Raw genomic sequence first — 25,336 nt, forward strand, 5'->3', positions numbered from 1 at the left:
TGAGGGATGTGTATGTTCACTGTGAGAGCTGATAAAAGACATATTGTCAGCAACCTCCTATTCAAGTGGGGAAGTTAGAAGTAAATTTATACTGGTGCAGATTTCAGGAACTCGTATGTTAACTGCCTTCCCTTACATAAGTAAAATACTTTTGAAAAACACTGTTGGAGCTAGAACAAGCAATTAAAACAAGAGAAAGTCTACCAGTTAGATGGCAGCTTAAGAAATATTATTTTGTTTATTTGTCTGGACAACCAGTCATACATATTAGAATGATCTTTAGAAAATTATTCTTTGAAAGTGTTTATTTGATTTAGAAAATGTTTTGTTAATTCTGTTGTTTTTTTTACTTTTTATTTACTTGGTGTTGAATATGATAATTTCAATATTTCTGATATTTCCCCGCATGTCTTTTTGCCAACACCTTAATGCATTATTTTATGGTACCACATTTGCTGATAATTTTTGTTAGAAGCCAGATCCCTTGGACCAAAATTTAGGGTTGCCACTATGATAGAATTTTTTCATAGAGTTACATAAATTTCGGATTTCTTTTATTTGGAAGGAATGTTTTTCATACTAAACACAATTGTTAACTTTCATAAGCCGGTGTGTCATGACATATTGAAGGTCAGGTGAGTACCTTGGGATCAGTATGACCCTCTTGTTGTAAAATTTAGCCTATTTGCAAACATTTTCAATACTAAATCAATATCCATGGTCAGTAAATGAATAAAGAGCTTTTTGATATATAACAAAGGAATATTTTAAACAAATGGGAGATAGTAAATATTAATTTAGCATGTTCTGTATATGGTTCTGTCTAACTGCTTTTATTCTAACAGGTTCTATCCGGTTTATATGAATAATACAGAAGGTTTTATCAGTGCATATATTGAAATTTTATGGTATTGCGTTATGATACTGAAAAAGTATCTATACGCACAAAATTTATATGTAAGCAACATACAGTGTTTTTTATATTTAAGTAAAATGATATAAAGTTTTAAACTACAGTACAGTTTCAAATACTGGGAAATCATTGTAATTTCGTAGGCAGAAAATTTTGTGGTTTTGCCAAAAACAGATAATTCACTGAGATGTGAATTCGTGGATTTCCACTTATCAAGGTTAAATGAATTGGAATTTTATTTGTTCATTGAGATTTAATTTCGTGGATTAACAAAATAAAAAAGTCCACGAAAATTGATCCCCCACGAACAATAATGATTTCCCTGTATTTACTCCATCATAGTTTTAGACTATGGAGAAACTGTATCATTTTATTATTAGGACATGTATAGATTAAAACTGAAAGCATTTATGTATGAACTTGTCATTTCTTGTCACTGAAACAATTGCAGTTTTTAGTTAAATGAATATGAAAATACTACAGAAGAATATATTTATGGTCAAATAATAAAGCTTGTCTTTGTTTAAATGTATTACTCATATCTACCAATGTTACATTTTCAGATGTGTGGCTTTTAGGTGACAAATGATAATTTATTTCATGCTTCTCAGTAGTGTTTACTGAAAAAAAAGTGGGTTATTTTTAGCTTCCATTGTTTCAAACAGTGGGATTTTCATTTTATAATGTTCACTGTTACGGACTTGAATGGATAAAAATATGAATTTTGAATAATTTGAAAGTCTTTCCAAAATACAAATAAATAAAGATATAGAAGTACAAATTTATGTAAATAAATATATACAAAAACATAAAGATGTGCACTGCACCATATTATAATGTATCAGAAATCTAAAAACCTCAAAGAATTATTTTATTTACATCTTGACCAATTTCATCATTCTGATGTCATGATGTTATGTATGACGTTGCCCAATGTATGTGATGTTATTTCAGTATAAGGTAGAATTATCTTTCACTTGTGAACATCAGATTTTGCCTCTGATGTCAACTCGATAGATATTTTGATCTTACACTAAGCTTGTATCATTATCAGAAGTTTTGTTGACATATACATGTTATTACATTATACACATCATTGTTTATACAAATTGTTTATGTATTATCTACCCATTGTTTTATTATAAAATAAATTTGAATCATAAATGTTTAAATTGTCTTTCTTGAGTTTTGAAAGTGTACTCAAAGAAAACCAAATCATTCTGTGCAGAACAGAGCGACACAGTGCTCCAGTGGTAACACTGTCTGACTTCGAAAACAGGGTTTCTGAGTTTAATCCCTGCCCCTCCACCTAAAAAACAACACTAACATTCAGATAAAAGCTCCCTTCTATGGGTGCTTTAAACATGGCATTCTCAAAATAATTGACATGCATTGTCCAGTGTATAGGTGCTTTATACCAAAGAGCTATAAAAAATAAATTTTAATACTTCTTTGTTTATATCTGTACCGCTAAAACTAACTGACAGTTGTCACTTAAAATTCAATACCAATGACTCCCCTAGGTAGTGAAGACATCATAAACCCACTAGCGAATGATCTGTCCTCAGTGACTGTGAGACTTGCTGTTCCTCGTCTTGACCACGGGAAGCAAGAGGATGAAGGCATTTGGAAGAGCCTCACACTTGCTATGATCAATGAAGACTATCCTCCGGAATTATGGACTCATGTCTATACAGACGGATCAGCCACATGCGCCGTCAAAGATGGAGGAGCAGGAGTTTTCATTCAATACCCATCTGGCAAGAGAGAAACACTACATGCAGCCACAGGAAAACACTGCAGCAATTACAAGACAGAGACTGAAGCACTCATGAAGGCCGTCTCAATGGTTGAAGACTCGGCAGAAGAAAGATCCTCAGTTGTCTTTCTCACTGATGCACTGTCTGTCATGGAAGCTCTGATCAACAATAAAGCTCTGCAGCTAGCCAGGAGAATGCAGAGCCTGAGTATAACCTGCAAAGTAGCACTTCAGTAGATTCTATCCCATTGTGGACTTGCAGGCAATGAAGAGGCAGACAAACTGGCTAAGCTAGGAGCTCAGTCAGAACCACCAACAGAACCTGGGAGTTACAAGGAGAAAGTCACCATCATTAAGGCACTAACGAGACCAAGGATGGAGGAAGATGCTTTTCATCTCCTTGATCGGTCTGAACAAGTGATGATGGTCAGGCTCTGCTCAGGGCACAACAAGCTCAATGCTCACATGTACAAGAAATACAGACTGACATCATCGCCAACTTGTCCATGTGGTGAAGAAGATCAGACTGCGGAGCATATACTTCAGAGATGTAAAAGGCATGACCAGGAGCGAGTTGTAACTTGGCCGATAGATACCTCAATCCACCAGAAACTGTATGGAGGCATTGAGGATCTTCGGCAAACCATAAGTTTCATCGAGGCTACTGGTCTGACAGTGTAGATCTATGCGAACGACAAGACGAAGAAGAAGTCACTTAAAATTCCAGCATATTGGTGCTACTGAAATGGGAAGCTTCTGGGATAATGAGGAATGTTCAGAGTGAAGCACAATCCTCCTACTAACAGACTTCTGGAGGAGTTGCACATATTGGTTACCAGTGGTGACTATAGATTAGTCAAACTTATCTGACGCATATAGTTTGTTTTATATTGTAGCCGCTGCAAATGTCAGAAATTTTTTAAAAAGCAGCCTCACAGCGACAGTAAGCTTGTCTAAATATAAAGATAAACTCTCTCGCATAAACACGCACATAATGTTATGCAGGACTGCCTCCAAAATCACCAGATAATTCCACCCCTGGCTTATTGTTGCTTAGTAGCAAATTAAAGGGTACAGAAGCCCAAAGAAATTTGAAGTAAATATTAGATTTTCTATTTATCAATTCTTTGTGTAACAAGTTGCACAATGGGTTAAGGGATTTCAAGCTGGTCGCATAGCCTTTTTTTTAGTGAATTGAGCGCTAAATACTGATAAGTATGACATAAATCATCATTAAAATGCTAGTTAAACAGACTCTTAAGGGGCTGCGCTCCGGAGCGGGAGCCCCATCTGGAACCGCTTTGTATAGCGTATTTAACAGAGTTGCTGCCCTTTAGTAATCTTCATTTTGTTGTTGGCTCACCGCCATCTTTGATGTGTTTTGATCGAACGGGAGAAAATTTGGTGGTATTTCTAAGAGAAAACGTCCTAAATGTGACAGAACTTCAAGCTGGACAGGCTACCAGAGTATCTGAGAGATACCATGGATTGGTTCATGGGGTAAGTGCTCCAATTGAACGCAAAAAGTGCGAAGAAACCAGCAGTCCTTTAGAAAATTCGTCTGCAATTATTTTGAAGTTTTTAAAATCTGCGGCTGATTTTAATTGCTCTTTGAAATATCTGTTTGTAACATGTAGCTTTCTTTTCCCACTAACCTCACTATTTTACTGCAAACCTATCGGGCAAATGGTTGCATGAGTAATGTACATTTTTAAACAACGACATTGGATGATTGATCAGTTTTGATGCTTGCATAAATTTAGATTGAAGAATAAATTTAAGGTCCAGTTTAAAATTCATTATTAAAGGCCCAGCTACTTCATTACATAATAAATTACAACACAGATACAATATGAATTGCAGATACAATGACATGCTTACCCTTCAGGAATTTACTCATGAAAGTCAAATTTTTTTACTGTCCGAATCAGATTGTAATGCATTTAAATAAGTAAAAGTTTCTGATTTGATGCAGTTAAATGTCCAAAACTTATGTCAAAAACAGGGCCGAGACTTATAGATCCTGTCCATATTACTGTTCTTTTTTTTCATTACCTGAACTACATGTACCCCACAACCTGAAAATGTTTGAGACGCTGACCACCCAGAAAGGTATTTATTATGCTGAGGCTTAAGCCTTATCATGGCATAGAATGTTTTGAGTACAAAATTATTATTAAATCTTAAGGAAATCAGAATAGATTTGTACCTGACCTCAAAGTTTGGCAAAACTACATTTAAGATCTTGATATTTTGGTATTGTTTACATAAACAATAAATATTAACAAAGAATAAACTGAACATGTGTACAACTGATTTCAAGTTAGTTATCATACCACATAGGCAGCTGAATTGTTAAAAACTGGGTACTGAATACCAGAAATGAGCAAAACTTTTGTTTCATCATAAAACTCCAAAATATTACTGCCTTCCTTTTTTCTACATTGGTGCAGGACCATTCGGTTTATTCTGAATGATCTTGATAAGCGCTTATCGAATAAGTTAAGAATCCCTTAGTACAAATTTATGCTGTAACAGAATTCATTTACAAGCTTTTTCAGTCATAATTATTTTATTACCATAAATACCATATATATTGTGCATCCGTTTACATTGCACATCCTCGATACAAGCCTAAAATCTTTGGAACAAAAACTTTTCTGGTCAATCTAGAAAGAAAGAAAAGTGGAAAGCAGTTTGAAATGTAAACATCCAGTGAACAAATGTACTTTAAATCTACCAATTATATTATTTATGGAAACAGAAGTCTTGTTATCAATTGCTTGTTATGTTTGTTAGATATAAATGTCAGATGACTGAACATTTCAAGTTCTTCTTTTTACCTGTTTTAATCCTTAACCTGAATTATTGTATTGAACTTGTCCATCTTTCAATTTGGACAGTACCATTCACTGTTAAAAGGGGTGCTTAACAAAAGATACTGACTGAATGGCAAACAGTGCAGATCATGATCAGACTGCACAGTTGTGCAGGCTGATCATGATCTACATTGATCGCAAAAGCAGAATCAGTTGTGTTCAGCATAATAAGGGTTAAGGTGAAGGTTGAATATTCATAGACTGTTTGCACTTTCTCTTTCATTGGTTCTCAGTTATTGTTTCAATTAGACATTTTTCCGCTTTGATCATGGTCTAGTTTATAGATACGTTTTGGAGGCCAGGTGCACTCATTATTTCTTGGTAGCCTGACAAAATTTCTATTATATAACTACATAGAGTGTAGCTTTGTCTGAAAACATTACTTTAACTGTATGAAATGAAATGTTCTGTTTTATGGGACTGACAATTGTGTGAAATTGATTGGAAAACTATTGATGTTCTGATGCACATTCTTGTATTATTTATATCTAAACTGTATTATACAGAAGAACATATTGAAATATGCATATTGGGTAACAAAAGCTTGTTATCAGTAGAGGGCACAAAAGTTCACCACATCTGGACAACATGCAGAGCACATGACTTGGATGGCTTGCTTCATGGTCAAGGTCACACTTAGGAGTCATACATTTGGGTGTATGTTGCTCCCTATAGCGGTGCTCTTGTTTGGCAGTGCGATTGCTATATAATACTACTGAAGATAGTTTAATTTAAACTGCACCATGTATAAAATAATATTTTTGTTAATTTATAGTCACAAATACAATCTTTTGAAAGCATTTTTTTTACAACCTATTGGGGAACAGATCTGGTGCTAGACAGATTGTGAGTATTTGAGTTGTAAAAAATTTGTGGGTTAAAAATGCATACTATGTTGGAAAAACAAGTCACTGAAATGTACAGATTGGTATTTTTTTTTGCAATTAGGAACAGGTCCTATTAGTTATAATATTACAGAACCTGTCCAAAAAAAGGGAGAAAAAAAAACTGTCCTATACATAAATCAAAGAAGGCTCATTCATTGCTTTGATTTAGATTGTCAACTTCTGTTTCAAGATGGACTACGCTAATTAGTAATGCAGTAATTGTGTAATCCTGTTCAACAGCTTGCCTATAACTTGTCCCAAATCAATATTTAAGAGTGTTTGTTTCCTGAATATATATGACCTGTTCATGTTTAGTCAATACTTCTTCTCGAGATATAAAGGAAGATTTTCGTTAAATAAATTATGCACTTTCAGCATTTTTGATGCAAGAAACATACGTCTTTTATGATTTAAAATTTAAAATTTTTACTATATGTTCAGTGTTCTTGAGCACAATGTTTGACCTTGGGTTTATATTTCGGTATATATATAGGTATGGAAAATGTCCTGGCAGCAGAAAAAAGCACTGATGCCAGAAAGTATCTTAACTGATTAAGCCTACCCAATTATCCCAACAGAACATGGCATTTTATCTGCTTTTCCTGTGCAAATTGGTGTTTCAACTCTGGGTGGTTGTTATATCAGTGCTAATATTGAATTCTGATAACAATTTTGAAATTTTTAAGTGAGAATAACAATATTTTTCAAATGATAAGATTGTGAGATTCTAAAGGTCAGATTTTCATGATCGAAGTGCAGATGACAAAAGGACAATTCCTTCTGTAACATTATCTTGGACTTAGCATAGACAGGTATCTGAGAAAGAAAATTGAAGGTGGTATGTTATAAAGAAAAATGTTGATTCCTTAACATATAAATGACAAATGGCATGCTTACATGGTCACAGTGGCATATAGTCAAATATAATATATATGGGGCCTATTTCACAGACCACTAAGAATCACATACAAATTTTGAAGGTGACTCTTCTTTCTGAAGAAGTGTTGGTTTCTCCATGTATTTTTTGGCCATCTTTTGGGTCCAAATTTGGCCCGATTCCTCTCTCCAAAAAGTGTGTTTTCACCCAGCCTTGACAAAAATTCTGCTTATTTTATTTTCCCTTCACATTCAGCCAGACCTGTTAGTACATTATATTTTAAACATATACAAGACAGTCTGTAACATTTATGATAAAAACTACTTTTTCTATGATGCAGTTTCCCCCTATTTTTGTCGTTACGACTGAATTTCCCATCCTGACAGGCCTTTCCACTATTACCCTCGTACTGAAAACAGAACAAGTTGGTTCTATATTTTCAAGGTCATAGGGGTAGGTCAGCCAAAGAAGGCTTATTATAATATATAATGTGTTGGAAATCAAAAATCTTTAATATTTCTTGATTACTCTTGTGGTAACTTTAATTAGATTAAAAGCTTCTGTTGTTGTTGTTCAAATCCAAACATCTTCTTTATTGATAAAAGCAGAAAATGTGATTTCTTTGAATGAAATGTTTTATTGTCTGTTGTTCCAAACAATTCGATTTATCCTCAACTGTTATACACTTGCAGCAATGGATTATTGGTGGCAATTTTCATTCTGTAGTTTTCCTTATGTTATTCAATCTGAAATCAATAGACTCTGTTTGATGTGAATAGAAGTTTTCTTTGATGTTTTGGTCCATTTATCAATGGAATTTCTTGTTTATTTTGTCCTGAATTTGATGCCAATAACCGTAACAGTATCCAGAAGACAATAGAAGTTAATGGAAACGTTGGTGTTTTCTCTAAGAATTGTGTTTATTTTCAATAATATTCTATTCAGTTTTTATTAGGCTTAATTAGTTTGTTAAACGTGATCAGTCACAGTTACGCAACATTTTTGGACATGTTCAGTTTTAGTGTATATTGTGCTATAGAGATCTATTTTAAGAAATTTTGTGATTTTTTATGAAATTTTGTAATTATCCAAGCAAGGATTACCACTCAAAAACAGACTCAATTAAACAAGTCTACTATTATTTTGCTAGGTTGTATCTTTTCACAGAATTTTATTTAAGTAGATAGTAGATTCCAAATTCATTTATTTACCATCTTCTATGGTTTGCATAACCAAAATTAGATGAAGGGAGGTAATAATAGTTTTACAGATTTGCATTTTCAATGAATTTCAGCTTGAATTTCAGCTAGATATCTATAGAGGAGGCACATGTAAATGGTCTGCGATATAGAAGGAAAAATACGATGAATTTATACAAGCCTATATTTTGCAGAATAGGCATCATTGTTTTCAATGATTTCTGCCTGCTTAGCCCAATAGGGAGAGCAAATCTAGGAATTGTGGGATCATTAGTTTGATCCCAGGGCAAGTAGTATGTTCACTGTGAGGATTGATATACACATTGAGTATAAAATCATTCTCCTCTGCCTCTGATTTATGTGGGGAAGTTGACAGTTACTTGCAGGGAAAGGGTTAGTCCTCAGTTACAGAATCCAGGAGTGCTTGTTAGGTTAACTGCCCGCCATTACATAACTAAAATACTGTTGAGAAACAAAAAAAAAAAAACAAGCAAAGAAATTGTGTAAAATTGTCAAAACTGTAAAAGGGAAGAAAGGACTTTCTTGTACAGCTGAAGTCTGTCTTTGCAGTTTAGGGCCTGTCTGCAGGAATTATATCTTTACCCATTTTAGTAATAACAGAGGCCCTTTTTTGACCACTTCCCAATTGAAAGGTGGATTTTTCCTTAATTGCTACTTTACAACAAACTTTAAAAAGTAAAAAATATAATGTTAAAATGTACATTTTAATTGTATTTCACATATCAGAAAATAAAAAGCAAATTTCCAGTTTTCAAGCCACCAAATTTGAGCCTTATTTTCAGGCTGTTTTACTCTGTTACAGAAGGAAAAGAGGCCCAATATACCTTCTCCCAAGAATGAGTAATTAACGTATTTGCAAGGCCAGGGCCTCTTCCCAATTTCAAGATGGAAAACTGGTGCCTTTCTTGATATTTTCTAATGTACGTAACATTTTTGCTAAATATGCCAGATAATTTTGTCATCATGAACAGCCTTTTTTGCATATCTGTCAAATTTTAATCTGTCAGACAGCCTGGAACTGACGTTATGTCTAGGCTTATGATTAAATTAACTCTTGACTTTCATAGCTTCTTCAGTAATCCATATTTGTCAGTTTAGTGGACATTAACTGTATGTATAGAGAAAGTTCACTAGCCGATTGTTTCTAAATTCTTAGTATTCACTGAAGGACAGTCTATTTTGGGCTGAATGGCAACTTCAGAATGTCATTTGCTATACTTTGGTAAAGTTACTTGTTCCGAAACATGTTGCAGCACAGTATTGCCTCAGACAAATGTATGAACTATAATATGCTTGTAAAAGGCAAAGGTCAGTTTTTTAGATATTTACAAAAAATGTACTGTAGCCAACAATTATTGTCAGACCTTGTCATTTTGGCTATAATTGCCTCAGTAGCCTAGTGGTAGTTGTTTTGAGTGTGGGAGGTGGTGGGTTTGCTCTCTTAGTCCTCTGCACTCTAGTGGCATTGGCTTCCTCTCTTGGCGCTCAGTATTAAGAGGAAAGTACTAGGACTGGTTAACCTGGTATCAGTGTAATGTGACTTGGTGTGGTATCATGTCACATGTTTACAGCGTGATATTCCAGTGAGGAGGCACTATAACGTCACTGATTTAAATATGACTCAGAAATTGCTGAGATAGATGCTTAACCCAAACACACAAATTGTGGTCATACTAGCTATTAAAGTCTGTATAACTCCTATATTGTAAAATTGCTGACCTTAGTTATTTCTGTAATAATAGTTATACATGACTGTTTACTAACCCTTATGATTTATTTTGGTCACATTATGGGTCATATATAATTGGCCTGAGACTGCAACACTATATATTATGGTGGCTATTAAGTTATTAACTATATAAAGAGCGGATGTCATTGTTCACAGGTATAAGTGACATGTAACATGTTTGGCCAGTATGTTTATGGGACCAGTTACATGTATTGTCATACTCCCGGACAAGCAACATCCTGTTTATAGTAATGTTACCTTGACAGCTGATTGATTCACATACATAATATCTTTCGCTTTTGTATTGAGCACAGTGCATGTTGTCGCACTGTTTCACATGTAGATACATTGGTTTTTTTTTCCATAGGGACAACATGTTAGCCAGGAGCTCTTCTGTCCATTGGAGAGCTGTTTGATTCATTTTTAAAAAAAGAGCTCTTTTATGCATTTAACAAGAGCTCTACTTCTATCCATCAAGCAAGAGCTTTTTTCCTGTCAGTTAATCAAAAGCTTCGCCACCACCTGTCAGATGTTTGCTTTTCCATAAAAATGTATCCATTTGTTGATTAACGTCAAGAAAATTTTTCTATATAGTAGGACATTTAATTAATACAAACTGCATGTTCACTATTATAAGGGGTATATTGTTTTGCAGATGTCGGTCGGTAGGTCGGTCGGTCGGTAGGTCTGTCTGTCGGTCGGAATGTAGACCTATCCGTTTCCGGATGATAACTCAAGAACGCTTGGGCCTAGGATCATGAAAGTTGATAGGGAGGTTGGTCATTACCAGTAGATGACCCCTATTGATTTTGAGGTCTGTATGTCAAAGGTCAAGGTCACAGTGACCCTGAATAGTAAAACGGTTTCCGGATGATAACTCAAGAACACTTGGGCCTAGGATCATGAAAGTTGATAGGGAGGTTGATAATGACCAGCAGATGACCCCTATTGATTTTGAGGTCAGTATGTTAAAGGTCAAGGTCACAGTGACCCTGAACAGTAAAATGGTTTCCGGATTATAACTCAAGAACATTTGGGCCTAGGATCATGAAAGTTGATAGGGAGGTTGGTAATGACCAGCAGATGACCCCTATTGATTTTGAGGTCAGTATGCTAAAGGTCAAGGTCACAGTGACCCTGAACAGTAAAACAGTTTCCGGATGACATCTCAAGAACGCTTAGGCCTAGGGTCACGAAAGTTGATAGGGAGGTTGGTCATGACCAGCAGGTGACCCCTATTGATTTTGAGGTCAGTATGTCAAAGGTCAAGGTCACAGTGACTAGGAACAGTAAAATGGTTTCCAGGCAATAACTCAAGAACGCTTAGGCCTAGTGTCAGGAAAATTGATAGTTAGGTTGGCCATGACCAGCAAATGACCCCTATTGATTTTGAGGTCATTAGGTCAAAGGTCAAGGTCACATTGGTCAGGAACAGTTAAATGGTTTCTGATCTTCTTGTCCAAAACCATAGGGCCTAGGGCTTTGATATTTGGTATGTAGCAAAATCTAGTGGTCCTCTACCAGGATTGTTCAGATTATTTCCCTGGGGTCAAATATGGCCCTACCCCTAGGGTCACATGATTTATATAGACTTATATAGGAAAAAACTTTGAAAAACCTCTTGTCCAAAACCACAGGGCCTAGGGCTTTGATATTTTGTATATGACATCATCTAGTGATCTTCTACTAAGATTATTCAAATTATTCCCCTAGGGTCAAATATGGCTCCGCCCTGGGGGTCACATGGTTTACATATACGTCTATAGGGAAAAACTTCGAAAATCTTCTTGTCCAAACCGCAAAGTCTATGGCTTTGGTATTTTGTAATGTAGCGTCATTTAGTGGTTCTGTACCAAGTTTGTTCAAGTTATCCCTCTCGGGTCAAATATGGCCCTGCCTCAGAGGTCAAATGGTTCATATAGACTTATATAGGGAAAAACTTAGAATCCTTATGTCCATAACTTACACCATTCAAATTTGGACCACATGTATAGTTTTGAGTGGCAAGATGAACCTTGACATGAGTTGACCTTGATCTTGACCTAGTGACCTACTTTCACATTTCTGTACCTACAGCCTTCAAATTTGGACCACATGCATAGGTTTGTGTACTGAAAAAAACTTTGACCTTGTTATTGACCTAGTGACCTACTTTCACATTTTTGAAGGTACAGGTTTCAAATTTGGACCACATGCATAGTTTTTTGTTCCAAAATAAAATTTGACCTTGATTTTGACCTAGTGACCTAGTTTCACATTTCTCAAGCTACAGCCTTCAAATTTGAACCACAAGCGTACTTTTGTGTACTGAAATGAACTTTGATCTTGAGAGTGACCTACTTTCACATTTCTGAAGGTACAGGCTTCAAATTTGGACCACTTGCATAGTTTTATGTTCCGAAATAAAATTTGACCTTGATTTTGACCTAGTGACCTACTTTCATCATTTCTCAAGCTACAGCCTTCAAATTTGAACCACATGCATAGTTTTGTGTACTGAAATGAACTTTGATCTTAAGATTGACTTAATGACCTACTTTTACATTTTTGAAGGTACAGGCTTCAAATTTGGACTGCATGCATATTTTTGTGTTCTGAATTGAAATTTTACATTGATTTTTATCTATTACCTGCTATCACATTTCTCAAGCTACAGCCTCCAAATTTGAAGCACATGCATAGTTCTGTTTACCGAAATGAACTTTACCTTGAAATTGATCTAGTGACCTGCTTTCACATTTCTGAAGCCACCGCTTTCAAATTTGGACCACATACACATTGTTTTGTACCTAAATGAAATTTGACCTTGATTTTGACCTTGAGCTAGTCTTGAAATTTGGAACATTCAAAAATGGCTCAGTGGATGGCGCCAAGATCAATCTGTAATCTCTTGTTAGGTTAATAGGTTAAAGGTCAAGGTCAGATTAAACCAGAATGATAGTACTTTTGTTTACAGTGAGCATATAATTTCTGTTCCTTGTGCAATTACTAATTGCATCAAGGGGGGCATTTCGTGTTCGACGAACTCTTGTTACATTTTAGTGTTTGAAATTATTTTTTGTCCAATGGCATTGCAGTACTTTTCAAATTTTCGGAAAATTTATTTTAGTAAATCAGTATTTACTTGCAGACGTTTATTAATCAGGTTAGTCATGTGTATAGTAGGGACAAGGGGCGAGTTATTGATTTTATTCGCTCTGATGTCATCCAGAAACAAAAAATAATTTCAAACACTAAATAGGTTAGTGTTTATTAATGTGCATTTACAAAACTTAATCAGCCTAGCGGCTGCGCCGCTCGTAGCTGATTAAACTTTGTAAATACACATTAATAAACACTAACCTATACAAAAAATTGAAAATTAATCCACAAGTTCCTTTATATCCCAACGAAATAGCTGTTTTAGCCAAAACCACAAAGGTCTTGCCCACAGAATTAAATGATTTTAAGGTAAGTATTCAGACGAGCAATGCATACAGATGGTATCAGTTTCAGTAAATCAGTATTTTTAATGAAATTTTGATGTATCGTTATAGTAACTAGTTCAATAAACTAATAAAAAAAATTGAAAAGGTACAAGTAATCTGTAATGAATAGGTTAAGAGTTGCAGCTATACTTACTTAATCTATTTTAAACATTTTTGCATCACATAAAAGGTTGCCAAGCATATATCTCATCCATTCATTTTGTAGGTAAATTTTCCTATTTCAGCTGTGTTGGTGGGCTTTAAGTTACGTAGTGTCAGTGTCTGCGTTTAGATTAAGGTAACTTTACTCGTGTGCTAAAAATGGTGTGATGTAGCTTCGTCGGAAATAAACAACATAATTGTGGGTATCTTACGGATCTTTTGTTCAGGAATACCTATCAATTATTTACACAGGACACCTAGTTTTTAAGCTAATTGTATGTTACAGGCACACTTATGGTGTCACATTATTCATTTGTGAAAGGGTTTATATTGAAAGTAAGAAAAAATAATGCTGCCGTGTAGTATAAACTGGTGTGAAGGAGAAAGTAATCAGATAGGAGAAGTCATGGGATTGGTTTTTTTTTTTTACCTAACACCCGACCCTATACCCAGCCCTATGCCACAGCCACAGGGCTTTGAGTTTAAAATTGGCTGAATCATTACCATATTTTGATACAGAATGGTACTACACCACAAGCTATTCAGAAGTTCAAGACCCCATGCTATATTCCTATCTTTATAGAGTTTTATAGTCCATAGTCTGTGAGAGTTTGGCCCAATTTAAAGTCTTACTCAGCAGCCCTGCTGACTCCTTGCCCATGGAACACACGATGCCAGAACTAGGCAAAACTTGTCTGTATGTTAGTATTTTGCCAAAGTCTGACTAATTGATTAGTTCAGTGCTGTTTTGGTAAAAATGCTTGATCATTTTATGGGGGGGCCTCCGTGGCCAAGTGGTTACGGTCGCTGACTTCAAATCACTTGCCCCTCACTGATGTGGGTTCGAGCTGAATTCTTTCAAGTGAGGAAGCTATCCATCTGGCTTACAGAAGGTCGGTGGTAACTACCAAGGTGCCCACTTGTGATGAAATAATGCACGGAGAGGCATCTGGGGTCTTCCTCCACCATCAAAGCTGGAATGTCGCCATATGACCTATATTTGTGTCGGTGCGACGTTAAACCCAGCAAAACAAAATATCACTGTTTTTTAGCTATTGAATTGAAAAATGGGGATGTCAGCTGGTGTCATAGTGGGAGTGAATGTTCTTGTATTCAATGTTCTCATTTGCATTATAAACAGAACATCAACTACATGGTTACGGAAATCTGTGGTGCTCCTGCGTGTAATTTGGCCAATGAAATTCATCAAAGCAAATAACTGATTTCTTTGCTGTTTTCGCCATTGTAATGCTTTTCATATTATGTTAAAAAACAGAAAAAGCACATGTCAGCATAAAAGATATATGTTAATTACATGCTTAATAAAAGGGCACTACTTTCACTGTTACACATGAACTTATACAGTTGAAGCCATAAAGGGAGGTAATAAAAAATTACATATTAACGTAGGAAAAATTGCTGCCGCCACATTGTAAACAAGTCCATTTATGATTGTTGAACCTGCATTATTCAGTAAGTCAATGCTGTAACTGTCAATTTTTATTTTAGACAAATTGGTCATATAAGTTCCTGTTTTTATGGCCCCGAAGGGAGGCATATTAGTTTTTAACTGTCCGTTCGTTCGTTAGTTCGTCACAACGTTAACTTTTTGCATGTAGGCACTTTACTCGCGAACCACTGCACCCAGGACCTTCAAACTTCACATGCTAATAGTACTTGTTGAGTACACGACCCCTATTGACTTTGGGGTCACCAGGTCAAAGGTCTGACGACACTGCGGGGGCATTTGTCACCATTAGTGACAGCTCTTGTTGTTTTACAGTTTTGTTGAATCATGAAAATTAACATCTATCTGTTTCTGCATGTAAATTGGTTTTGCGTTTAACATACATACAATGACATATTATATATACGTCAATATGACTCTGCAAAATTATGACTTTCCTCTAATAGGATAAAAACAAAATGTAATAGCAAATCAACTGTAGCGTTGAATCATTTATGATTTGTTTTTCTAAAAAGATATTGAACAAGCAACATCCTTTTGTCATTGGAGTCAGATTACTAAAAATAGTTCTGTCTTGATCATAGATTTCCTCTTGGTCATACATTGGTTAGTAATGTTTACCAAGGCCAAGAGTAATAAATGAAATGATTTTCTTAAAAATAGAGCAAAAATGATGTTTTACACATAATTTTTTATGATATAATATGAAATTTATTGAGGAAACAAAATATTTGGAAAACTTGTTCAGAGCTGTTGGGATAGTGTTGAAATTAATCTTCCTTTTATGTTTGCAAAAGTGATACATGAATAATTATATAAAAGCTGTTGGAATATTGAACAAGCTATATAACTGCAAATTGAATATTTTAAAGTAAATGTTATGGAAAGTGTATTGCTAGACTTGTGAATTCTTAGAATCATGTTTATGACTGTTTTCTATATCTAATTATGAGAAAAGTGACACAAACGATACCAAATCTATGTTATGCTGAGTGATTTAAGCTTACATTTCATTTTTTTTATTTCAGGGTATGTGCATAGCAACAGTTAACGTTAATTTTTGAAATCAGTTCCCCCCAGTTAGCTCAGTAGATAGAGCACTAGACTAAATTGCGAGGTCACAGTTTTGACCCGTATATTCTCCTTTTTACGATTTGATTGAAAAAGAGTATGTTTAAAGTCATTGACCTGATTCATGTGGTGGAGTTGTTAGTTACTTGCATAGTACATGTCAGTCTTGGTTCAGAATCCAAGAACACAGAAATACTGTTGAAAAATGGAGTGTTAACCAAACCAAACAAATAATAATTTTAATGTGCATAAGAGAAAGTCATTTTATCAAGAGTACTTGAGAGGGCTCCAGATCAAGCTAATAAAATTGTTAAAAGTAAATTTATTGTATCATTTTAACACAAAGGTCACAAACTTTGCCCACTAATCAAACAAAAGATGCCAAAATTTATAGGTTCAACAAAAGGAATTTCATGGTTTAATTTATGAGGTTATTTTTATATAAATATTGCAATTGTTCTCCCACATTTATATAGTGCTAAATAACAATGCTCTGTATGCATATAGAATATACAGGTTTATAAGATACATGAATAAATTCACGTGTTAACGAAGTCAATACAGGTATTGAATTCTCTAATGAAGTTTAGGACCAGATGTGATTGTATATGTATGCCAAGTAAGAGAATATAGACAAATGTTAGTGCTGAAACCATCTTTTATATGACTGTTGTGACATCTGGAAGATAATGTGGGAAATTATGAATAACATTCTTAACAGCATTTCAGTTGTTTAGAGTTCATAAGTAGGGACACAACCTTTTTTGGCATACATTTTAAGCAGTGTGAAATGTCATTTACATAACATTTTGTTGTTCTCAAAACATGTAAATATATTACTGCAGAATCTAAAGGATCTTTAATATATAAAGTAAAGGAGAAAATGTTGTTAAAGGGAGACAACTGAGAAATGAGACCGAGCAAATTAATGGATGAACAATGTGGAGTATTTATGATCACTCTGAGGAGATTTCTGTAAGTTGATGTATCTTATTTATTTTTCATCTACCAGCTTTATGCTTACTTTAAAAAGAGCGTCTTACTATCAAATTTTGAACTGAACAATACGAAATCATGCAATTTTGTGGGCACGGGTCAAATCAGCTATTTTGTGGGGACATGAATTTGTGTATTAGAATATAAGCCACAAAATGAATGAACTTTACGTGGTAAAAGTATGTTGATATTTCATTTTATGGATTGACTTGGTCATGATATTGATGAAATTTAGATCCCCACAAATATTGATGATTTCGTAGTAATTCATACTGATGTATTAAAACAGTGCGTTATTTGCTAATCGAAGAAAAAAGAAGGTCAGAACAAAGTTTGGTCTAAAACATATTTACATCAAGGTGACAAATTTATTGAAATGAAAGACAAATCTGAATGACTTTCAGGGGGTTTTTTCGGCCGTTTGTATAGCCGTTATTCGGCTATATTCCCAATGCCAAAAAGTATGTATTTTTCCCAAAATGAGTGCAAAAATGCCCAATCTACATTCTGAAAAAAATTTCATCAAAATTGCACAACTATTGACCAAATTATGGACAATTTTGTAATGGAAGTATGTTAAAGAGGTTGTACAAAGTGAAAAAAGTGCATGAGGAAGTGCTTAAACATATTCTTACTATATCCTGTGGGACTAAACATTTCCCAATTTGGAACATTTATGTGTTAAAATTCCCAATTTTGGGGGTATAGGCTATGTTGAAAAATTTGCTAGAAAAAACCCTGACTTTGTCTCTCAGAACCAGCCAGAATGAGATTTTGTAAAGTTCATTGGTTTACCAATTGTGTCAGCATATTTCTTCTGGTAACTTGTATTTATAGCATTAAATAAAAAGTTTTTACTTAGCTAACCTGGTCCACTGGCAATACAAAAAAGTAAGCCTGGCAAAGTTAAAAGCATGTTTTGTAGACTACCAGTTAAAGGTCTGAGCCCCTGGTGAATCAGGTCTTCATGTTAGGAAGTCATGTTGCTGGGTTACGGAAGGTTGGTTCTACCCAAGTGCCCACCCATGTCTGAAATAATGCCTGAAGAACAACTGAGTTCTTCACCCACCATTAGAAGCAGGAAAGTCGGGTATGACCCCCTGAACCTTTTGCGGTGTAAAATCTAACAAAACAAAGTATAACAACTTAGGGTTACACAGTTATAAGAGATTTTAAAATCCAAAATAGGTAAATATTTTACATGGCATTATCACAATATTTGAATTAAAAATCATTTTGTGTGTGTTCCTGCTAAGTGCTTGCTTATTGTATTGCAAACCCTCTCTGGGCTTCGTGACTTGTACTGCCAGCACAGATCAACAACTTAATTGCCACATGTCATGCAATTTAATATGTGACGGAAGAACCCAAACTGCACTATCGGCCTGTTATTTCAAAAACTGATAGACTGGTTCCGCTTTAAGACCTAAAACTTGTGAATTGCCAGGAAGAAAATTTATAAATTGGCTGTTATTGAATGGATATCAGCTGTATAGAAACAGATAAATTTGTCTTTAATTGATCAATATTATCGGAACTATCAAGCTTTTTATTGCTCCAGCGCTCAGCAGTTTTTGTTTTAATTGTGCAACGATTGGCAGGGTTGTTTAATGCACATTCAGCATTACATCAGATTGTTGAGTGTGTCTCACAATGGGTTTGTCTGTGGTGGTTCTTTAATTAAACGTTGCTTGGTTTCCATGCAAGAGATTACAGTCACTATTTTAATGCAAATGTCTGAGTTTTATGTTGTCTGTAATGAAAACAAAGATTACAGCAATAGTCTAAACATAGGTTTTATGGTCAGAGACCACAAGTTCAAAAATGGACAAGGAACTTTCTGGGAATGAGGTAAGTGTATACCTGGGAATAAGGTAACGTCTGTGTGTTCTGATTGGTCAGTCATGTAAACAAACCCAAGAAGTGAATTTTTTTTTTTTCAAAATTGATATTTTTTTTTTACTGCATCCCCACTTACAGTATTTTATTATACATTTTGACAAAATTTGCTACGCTGTTTTATGTGTATTGAAAAAAAGTTTATCAAACGAATTTCTCCTGCCATGCCGCTGATGTAAACAGGGGGTCATCTCATTCACACAAAAATTACTTAAATTAAGTATATTCATATGTTTTTCGTCTGATATTTTGGTAGAACTAAGATATTTCTTGAAAACATGTAATTAGATATACATGTTTTGATTTATGGAAGGCCGTATGGGCCAATTATAATGTAACTGTAGTCTATGGGAAAACAGTTGATGTCTCTAACCTTATCTGCATTCAAAACTTCTTAATTTTGTTCTTTTACGAAAACTTGGTCTGGGTTAGTTCTGCAAAAGGTTAGGATATTAACTTAACTAGGTGTTTTTTCCAGAGGTTTGCTATTATTAAATACAGTCCCTAAACAGGACTTGGAAGAACATTTTACATTTTATCATCTAAACTTACAGTCCAAAATCATATGCAAGATTGTCTTAGAACAATATAGATTCTAAAAAAACTGATATAATTATCTCCCTTTATTATGCAAAATACGTAATTTTTGAGTTTTCAGTATGATATCCATTGAAAGCAATGAAATCATTTTGATCAGCATACAGAAGTATATAAAAGGGAGGTAATCACAAAATGTTAGAATGTTTTAAACTGTCAGATAACTTCACTTGGCAAAATTATATTAAATTATTATATATCTGATATTACTTTAAGACTCTGAATACAATATATATTGTGTACAAAATCATGCATAGTTTATTATTTTAACACTTATCATGCTGGATATGATTCTGCCTTTGTGACCAGTGTAGATTTTGATCAACCTGCAAATCCATGCAGTCTGATCAAGATCTGCACTGTTTGCCACTCAGTCAGTATCATTTGGGTAATCTGACTGATCACCCCTTTTAACAGTCAATGGTATTGTCCAAATTGAAAAATAGACAAGTTCGATATAGAAATTTAGCAGGGTAAGGGTTTTAATTTACCTTATAAGAATCAGTTGTACATAGCTCTTTTCATGTAGTTTTCCTCATAAGACAATGGTTCCAGGATTTTAGAGTTGTGCCATTGCATTATTTTCATTTTGCTCTGGCAATGTCAAATTTACATAGTTTTTTTACAAGGAAAATTTACAGGAATTTGCTGCTGGCGATGACACGGCAACATTTTGGTTATATGAATAATAGCTATACACAAACTTAAAACAAATTTAGTATTTTGCATTCTCGTGAATATGGACCCATTCATCTTCATGTCTGTATCAAAAACTCATTTCTTCGTATAATTAGTGCCCATGTTGGCTTGGCCTTGCACAGTGAAAGTTATGTTGATGGTCACTAAAGCAGTGACATTCTAGTACAATTTGCAAACAGGAAGTCAATATTTACTTTTAAAAGACAAGTGCTTCGACTTCCTGACTTCAGTGAAGTTTTAAAGATGTTTGACAAAGATTTAAGTTAAATTTAGAATTTCCTGATATTTATCTCTCCCATCCCTTCACCTCAGATAACATTTTGAAGCTCTTTATAACAACCATATGTTTACAGTTTTCTTATTATCAGTAATTGTTAAACAATATTAATCTTTATTGTACTATACTTGAAGTATAATCTCAGATATAATTCTGTAAAAATTGTAAAAAGATTTGTTTAACAGGAGCTTCGGCTTGTTTCTGTTGAGGGAACATATTTTAATTCAAACATCATTATATATTTTATATACATTATGGAACATCAATTCATACAATACAATCAATGGTTTCTGTTTTGTAAGAGATTGTCTATGGACACAAGCTGCTGGATAGGGTAAGACGTAACTATGGGCATATTATACCAATATTACATTTACTTGATCTTATTAATACGTTGTATAATTTTTAGCTCACCTGAGCAATGCTCAGGTGAGTTTTTCTGATCGCTCGATGTCCGGCGTCCGTCGTCCGTCGTCTGTCGTCTGTCGTCTGTCGTCTGTCAACATTTAGCTTGTGTATGCGATAGAGGCTGTATTTTTCAGTTAATCTTCATGAATATTGGTCAGAATGATAACCTTGATGAAATCTAGGCCGAGTTCGAAAATGGGTCATCTCAGGTCAAAAACTAGGTCACTAGGTCAAATCAAAGAAAAACCTTGTGTATGCGATATAGGCTGTATTTTTCATTTAATCTTCATGAATATTGGTCAGAATGATAACTTTGATGAAATCTAGGCCGAGTTCGAAAATGGGTCATCTGGGGTCAAAAACTAGGTCACTAGGTCAAATCAAAGAAAAACCTTGTGTATGCGATAGAGGTGGTATTTTTCAATTAATCTTCATGAATATTAATCAGAATGATAACCTTGATGAAATCTAAGCCGAGTTCGAAAATGGGTCATCTCGGGTCAAAACTAGGTCACTAGGTCAAATCAAAGAAAACCTTGTGTATGCAATAGAGGCTGTATTTTTCAATTCTTCTTCATGATATTGGTCAGAATGATAACCTTGATGAAATCTAGGCCGAGTTCGTAAATGGGTCATCTCGGGTCAAAAACTAGGTCACTAGGTCAAATCAAAGAAAAACCTTGTGTATGCGATAGAGGCTGTATTTTTCAATTGATCTTCATGAATTTCGGTCAGAATGATTGCCTTGATGACATCTAGGTCGAGTTCGAAAATGGGTCATCTCGGGTCAAAAACTAGGTCACTAGGTCAAATCAAAGAAAAACCTTGTGTATGCGATAGAGGCGGTATTTTTCAATTGATCTTCATGAATTTTGGTCAGAATGATTGCCTTGATGAAATTTAGGCCCAGTTCGAAAATGGGTCATCTGGGGTCAAAAACTAGGTCACTAGGTCATATCACGTAAAAACCTTGTGTATGCGATAGAGGCTGTATTTTTCAATTGATCTTCATGAATTTTGGTCAGAATGATTGCCTTGATGAAATTTAGACCAAGTTCGAAAATGGGTCATCTGGGGTCAAAAACTAGGTCACTAGGTCAAATCAAAGAAAAACTTGTGTATGCAATAGAGGCTGTATTTTTCAACTGATCTTCATGAAATTTAGCCAGAATGATTACCTTGATGAAACTAGGCTGATTTCGAAAATGGGTCATCTCGGGTCAAAAACTAGGTCACTAGGTCAAATCGAAGAAAAACATTGTGTATGCAATAGAGGATGTATTTTTCAATTGATCTTCATGAAATTTGGTCAGAGTGATTGCCTTGATGAAAACTAGGTCGGTTTTGAATATGGATTATCTGAGGTCAAAAGCTAGGTCACTAGGTCAAATTAAAGAAAAATCTTGTGTATGCGATAGAGACTGTTTTTTTCAATTGATATTTATGAAATTTGGTTAGGTTGATTGCCTTAATGAAATCTAGGTCGAATTTGAATATGGGTCATCTGAGGTCAAAAACTAGGTCACTTGGTCAAATCAAAGAAAAAACTTCTGTATGTGATAGAGGCTGTATTTTTCAGTTGATCTTCATGAATTTTGGTCAGAATGATTGCCTTGATAAAATCTAGGTCGAGTTTGAACATGGGTCATCTAGGGTCAAAAACTAGGTCATATCTAAGAAAATGCTTGTTTTATCGCAAGAGACCAATTTTTTGGTCCAATCTTAATGAAAATTGGTCAGAATATTTGTTTCCATGAAATCACTAGGTCAGACATGTTTTACACTGTTAGGGAGTGTTTCTTAGGTGAGCGACCTAGGGCCATCTTGGCCCTCTTGTTCTAATAATAATTAGGAGTCATAATGTTATTGAATGACTAAACTAAATCACTGATTATGATTAATGGATCGGAAGAAATTAATCCTACAATCCTATAAGGATATTATCAGCTGAGCCATAAGACCTCTGACCTTTATTTATTTATTTAATTCTATTCAGTTTACTCGGTTACCATTCAGTTAGCATTGAAAGGTACATGGTGGTTGAGTGCTCTAGTTTCCCGCCATTACTTTCGATGCTTTGTCCTAAGTCTATGTATATCGTTGACGGTTGCGTGCGATGACCCATGGGCTATATATATACTGTATAAATAAGCTTTATAAAAAGCGTAATAAAACTTTAAAGTACTGTGAAAATATCGACCAATTAAATGGAACGAAATCACCAGCCCACAAAATTCAGCCAATCGTATTGCTCTTTTCTGCAGGTATGTTTACACTTGTAGTGGTTTTATTTACTATCGCTTGTGGCTTTAGGAACACATGGTCTGATCTGTATAATTCCTAGTGATATTGACTCATGTCGGTTTATGGAATTCATTTATTTTAAATGACATGGCAATCTATTTAGAACATTCAAGAGTGCTCTTCCTACAGTTTTATTGTAAATTTGTGAACTTGCCAGATTGAAGTTAAAAACTGAAGTGTTTACACCAACTATACAGTCATATCTTTGTTGCGGATTTTATGGTGTTGTGGTTGTATATTATTGTCGAAAGATGAGATAATTTCATTTAAAAGCGCAGTTATTTATTTGCAAATATAATTTAATTTCTAAAAAGAATTTAAACAGGGTAAATAGTTATAAAAGGTAAATGTTTTTATAGTTTTATGAACTTCTTATAAATAATAGTATTTGTTCATTGATTTGTAGGCGATATTTAAGAACATTGGCATAGTTAGAATGTAGAGACATATGTAGTATCCCCAGGCGAACAATTTGGTAGATGGTAGACTATTAGAGGAGCTGATTGTATGATACTGTCGCATCCTATTAATTAAAGAGAAAGATGGTATCAGAGCATGTCAGCTTTAATCATTACCATATATGACCTTCATTGTGACCGTCTAATTAATTGGGACTGTTGTACATGTAGCTATAGGTCTTTGTCTTCTCATGTAATAGATATTACCGTAGTTCCCCTAAAACTGTGCGATGGCAAATTTTCAAAAACTAATGCATTATATGAGGGGTATAAGAATACGAAAATCCCCTGTCCATATTTTAAATGGTATTTTGAATTGAAAAAGATGCAATTTTTAATATTGTTTTGATCCTATACTATATAAATATGATAAATTTGAAGAAGAAAATATTTTGGCAGTAATTTTGATCTATGGTCAAGTCTTTGCCAATGAGAACTGTAAAAGATATTTTGCATAATTTTGGCAATGTAGTATGATCAGGAAAACTAATTGTTTAATTTATTACATTTTATAATGACTAATTGATTAAAGAATTTAGAGCACTTTGTTTACAGGAGAATTACGGTAATGTGACAGTTTTATATAGGACATTTGACAGTAGGCCAGGTTTGTCATTAATATGATGAACAGCTCATTTCCGACAATTATGGCTTCTTATTCTTGTGCTGTCAAATGTGCGTTTAAAACAAATAGGGCATTAATTTAACAACTGTTGTGTTTTACTGAGTTGTCAGTTAGTACTTCAGTATAAAGATTTGTAACTGCAGTATAAAGGGTTGTTTGAAGTTTAGAAAGGTGCTTTATTATAATAATTGTATTCAGTAGCGTACATTCAGCAAATAACGAAGGAACTTTCTATATTAAAAATTGTGCTTTATTGTTGAACGTCAAATACTTTAAATTTAGTTACAATTATATGAAAATTGAGAAGCATTTTGGTGTAGTAATGTTATATTGGATATTTACAATTGGCTGTAAAAGCATACTCCAACCATCTTTGCAAGAGTTTCACATTATGCAGATAAGTTCAAGGGAATGTTAGGCCATGGTTATACAAGACCAGTAGTGATGTTACTTGTCAGTAGATAATAGCTGCGTAATAGTCTTCACTACCAATAGATAGTACAGGTGATCATTACAAGTTATCTAGTCATTGTCTGTGTCAATCATACGCGTTTGCACTAATTTAGTACCATCTCGGTTCATATTGAGGTTTCTCCAGAGTTACTAGTACTCTTCGTGTTACTTTTGTGCTCAAAACTTGT

The 25,336-nt window shown here is 34.5% G+C and overlaps 1 protein-coding gene across 4 annotated transcripts in view; it reads left to right on the plus strand.

Moving 5' to 3' along the window:
* Positions 1–4,033: 4,033 nt before the first annotated feature.
* LOC128550373 (MOB kinase activator 2-like) overlaps positions 4,034–25,336 on the plus strand; it is a 46,508-nt gene continuing 25,205 nt past the window's right edge. For 2 of the 4 annotated variants that reach the window (XM_053529318.1, XM_053529319.1), the window contains exon 1: positions 23,595–23,955. Coding sequence is in view for 2 of the 4 variants with exons in the window: in XM_053529317.1 (XP_053385292.1) it covers positions 17,343–17,407 (65 nt within the window). In the remaining 2 variants the exon portion in view is untranslated. Of the gene's footprint in view, positions 4,173–16,567; positions 17,408–23,594; positions 23,956–25,336 lie in introns of those variants that run through there. The other 2 variants (XM_053529321.1, XM_053529317.1) reach the window with 2 other exon arrangements.

This window comes from Mercenaria mercenaria, chromosome 17 (assembly GCF_021730395.1).
Source record: "Mercenaria mercenaria strain notata chromosome 17, MADL_Memer_1, whole genome shotgun sequence".
Taxonomy (NCBI): Eukaryota; Metazoa; Mollusca; class Bivalvia; order Venerida; family Veneridae; genus Mercenaria; species Mercenaria mercenaria.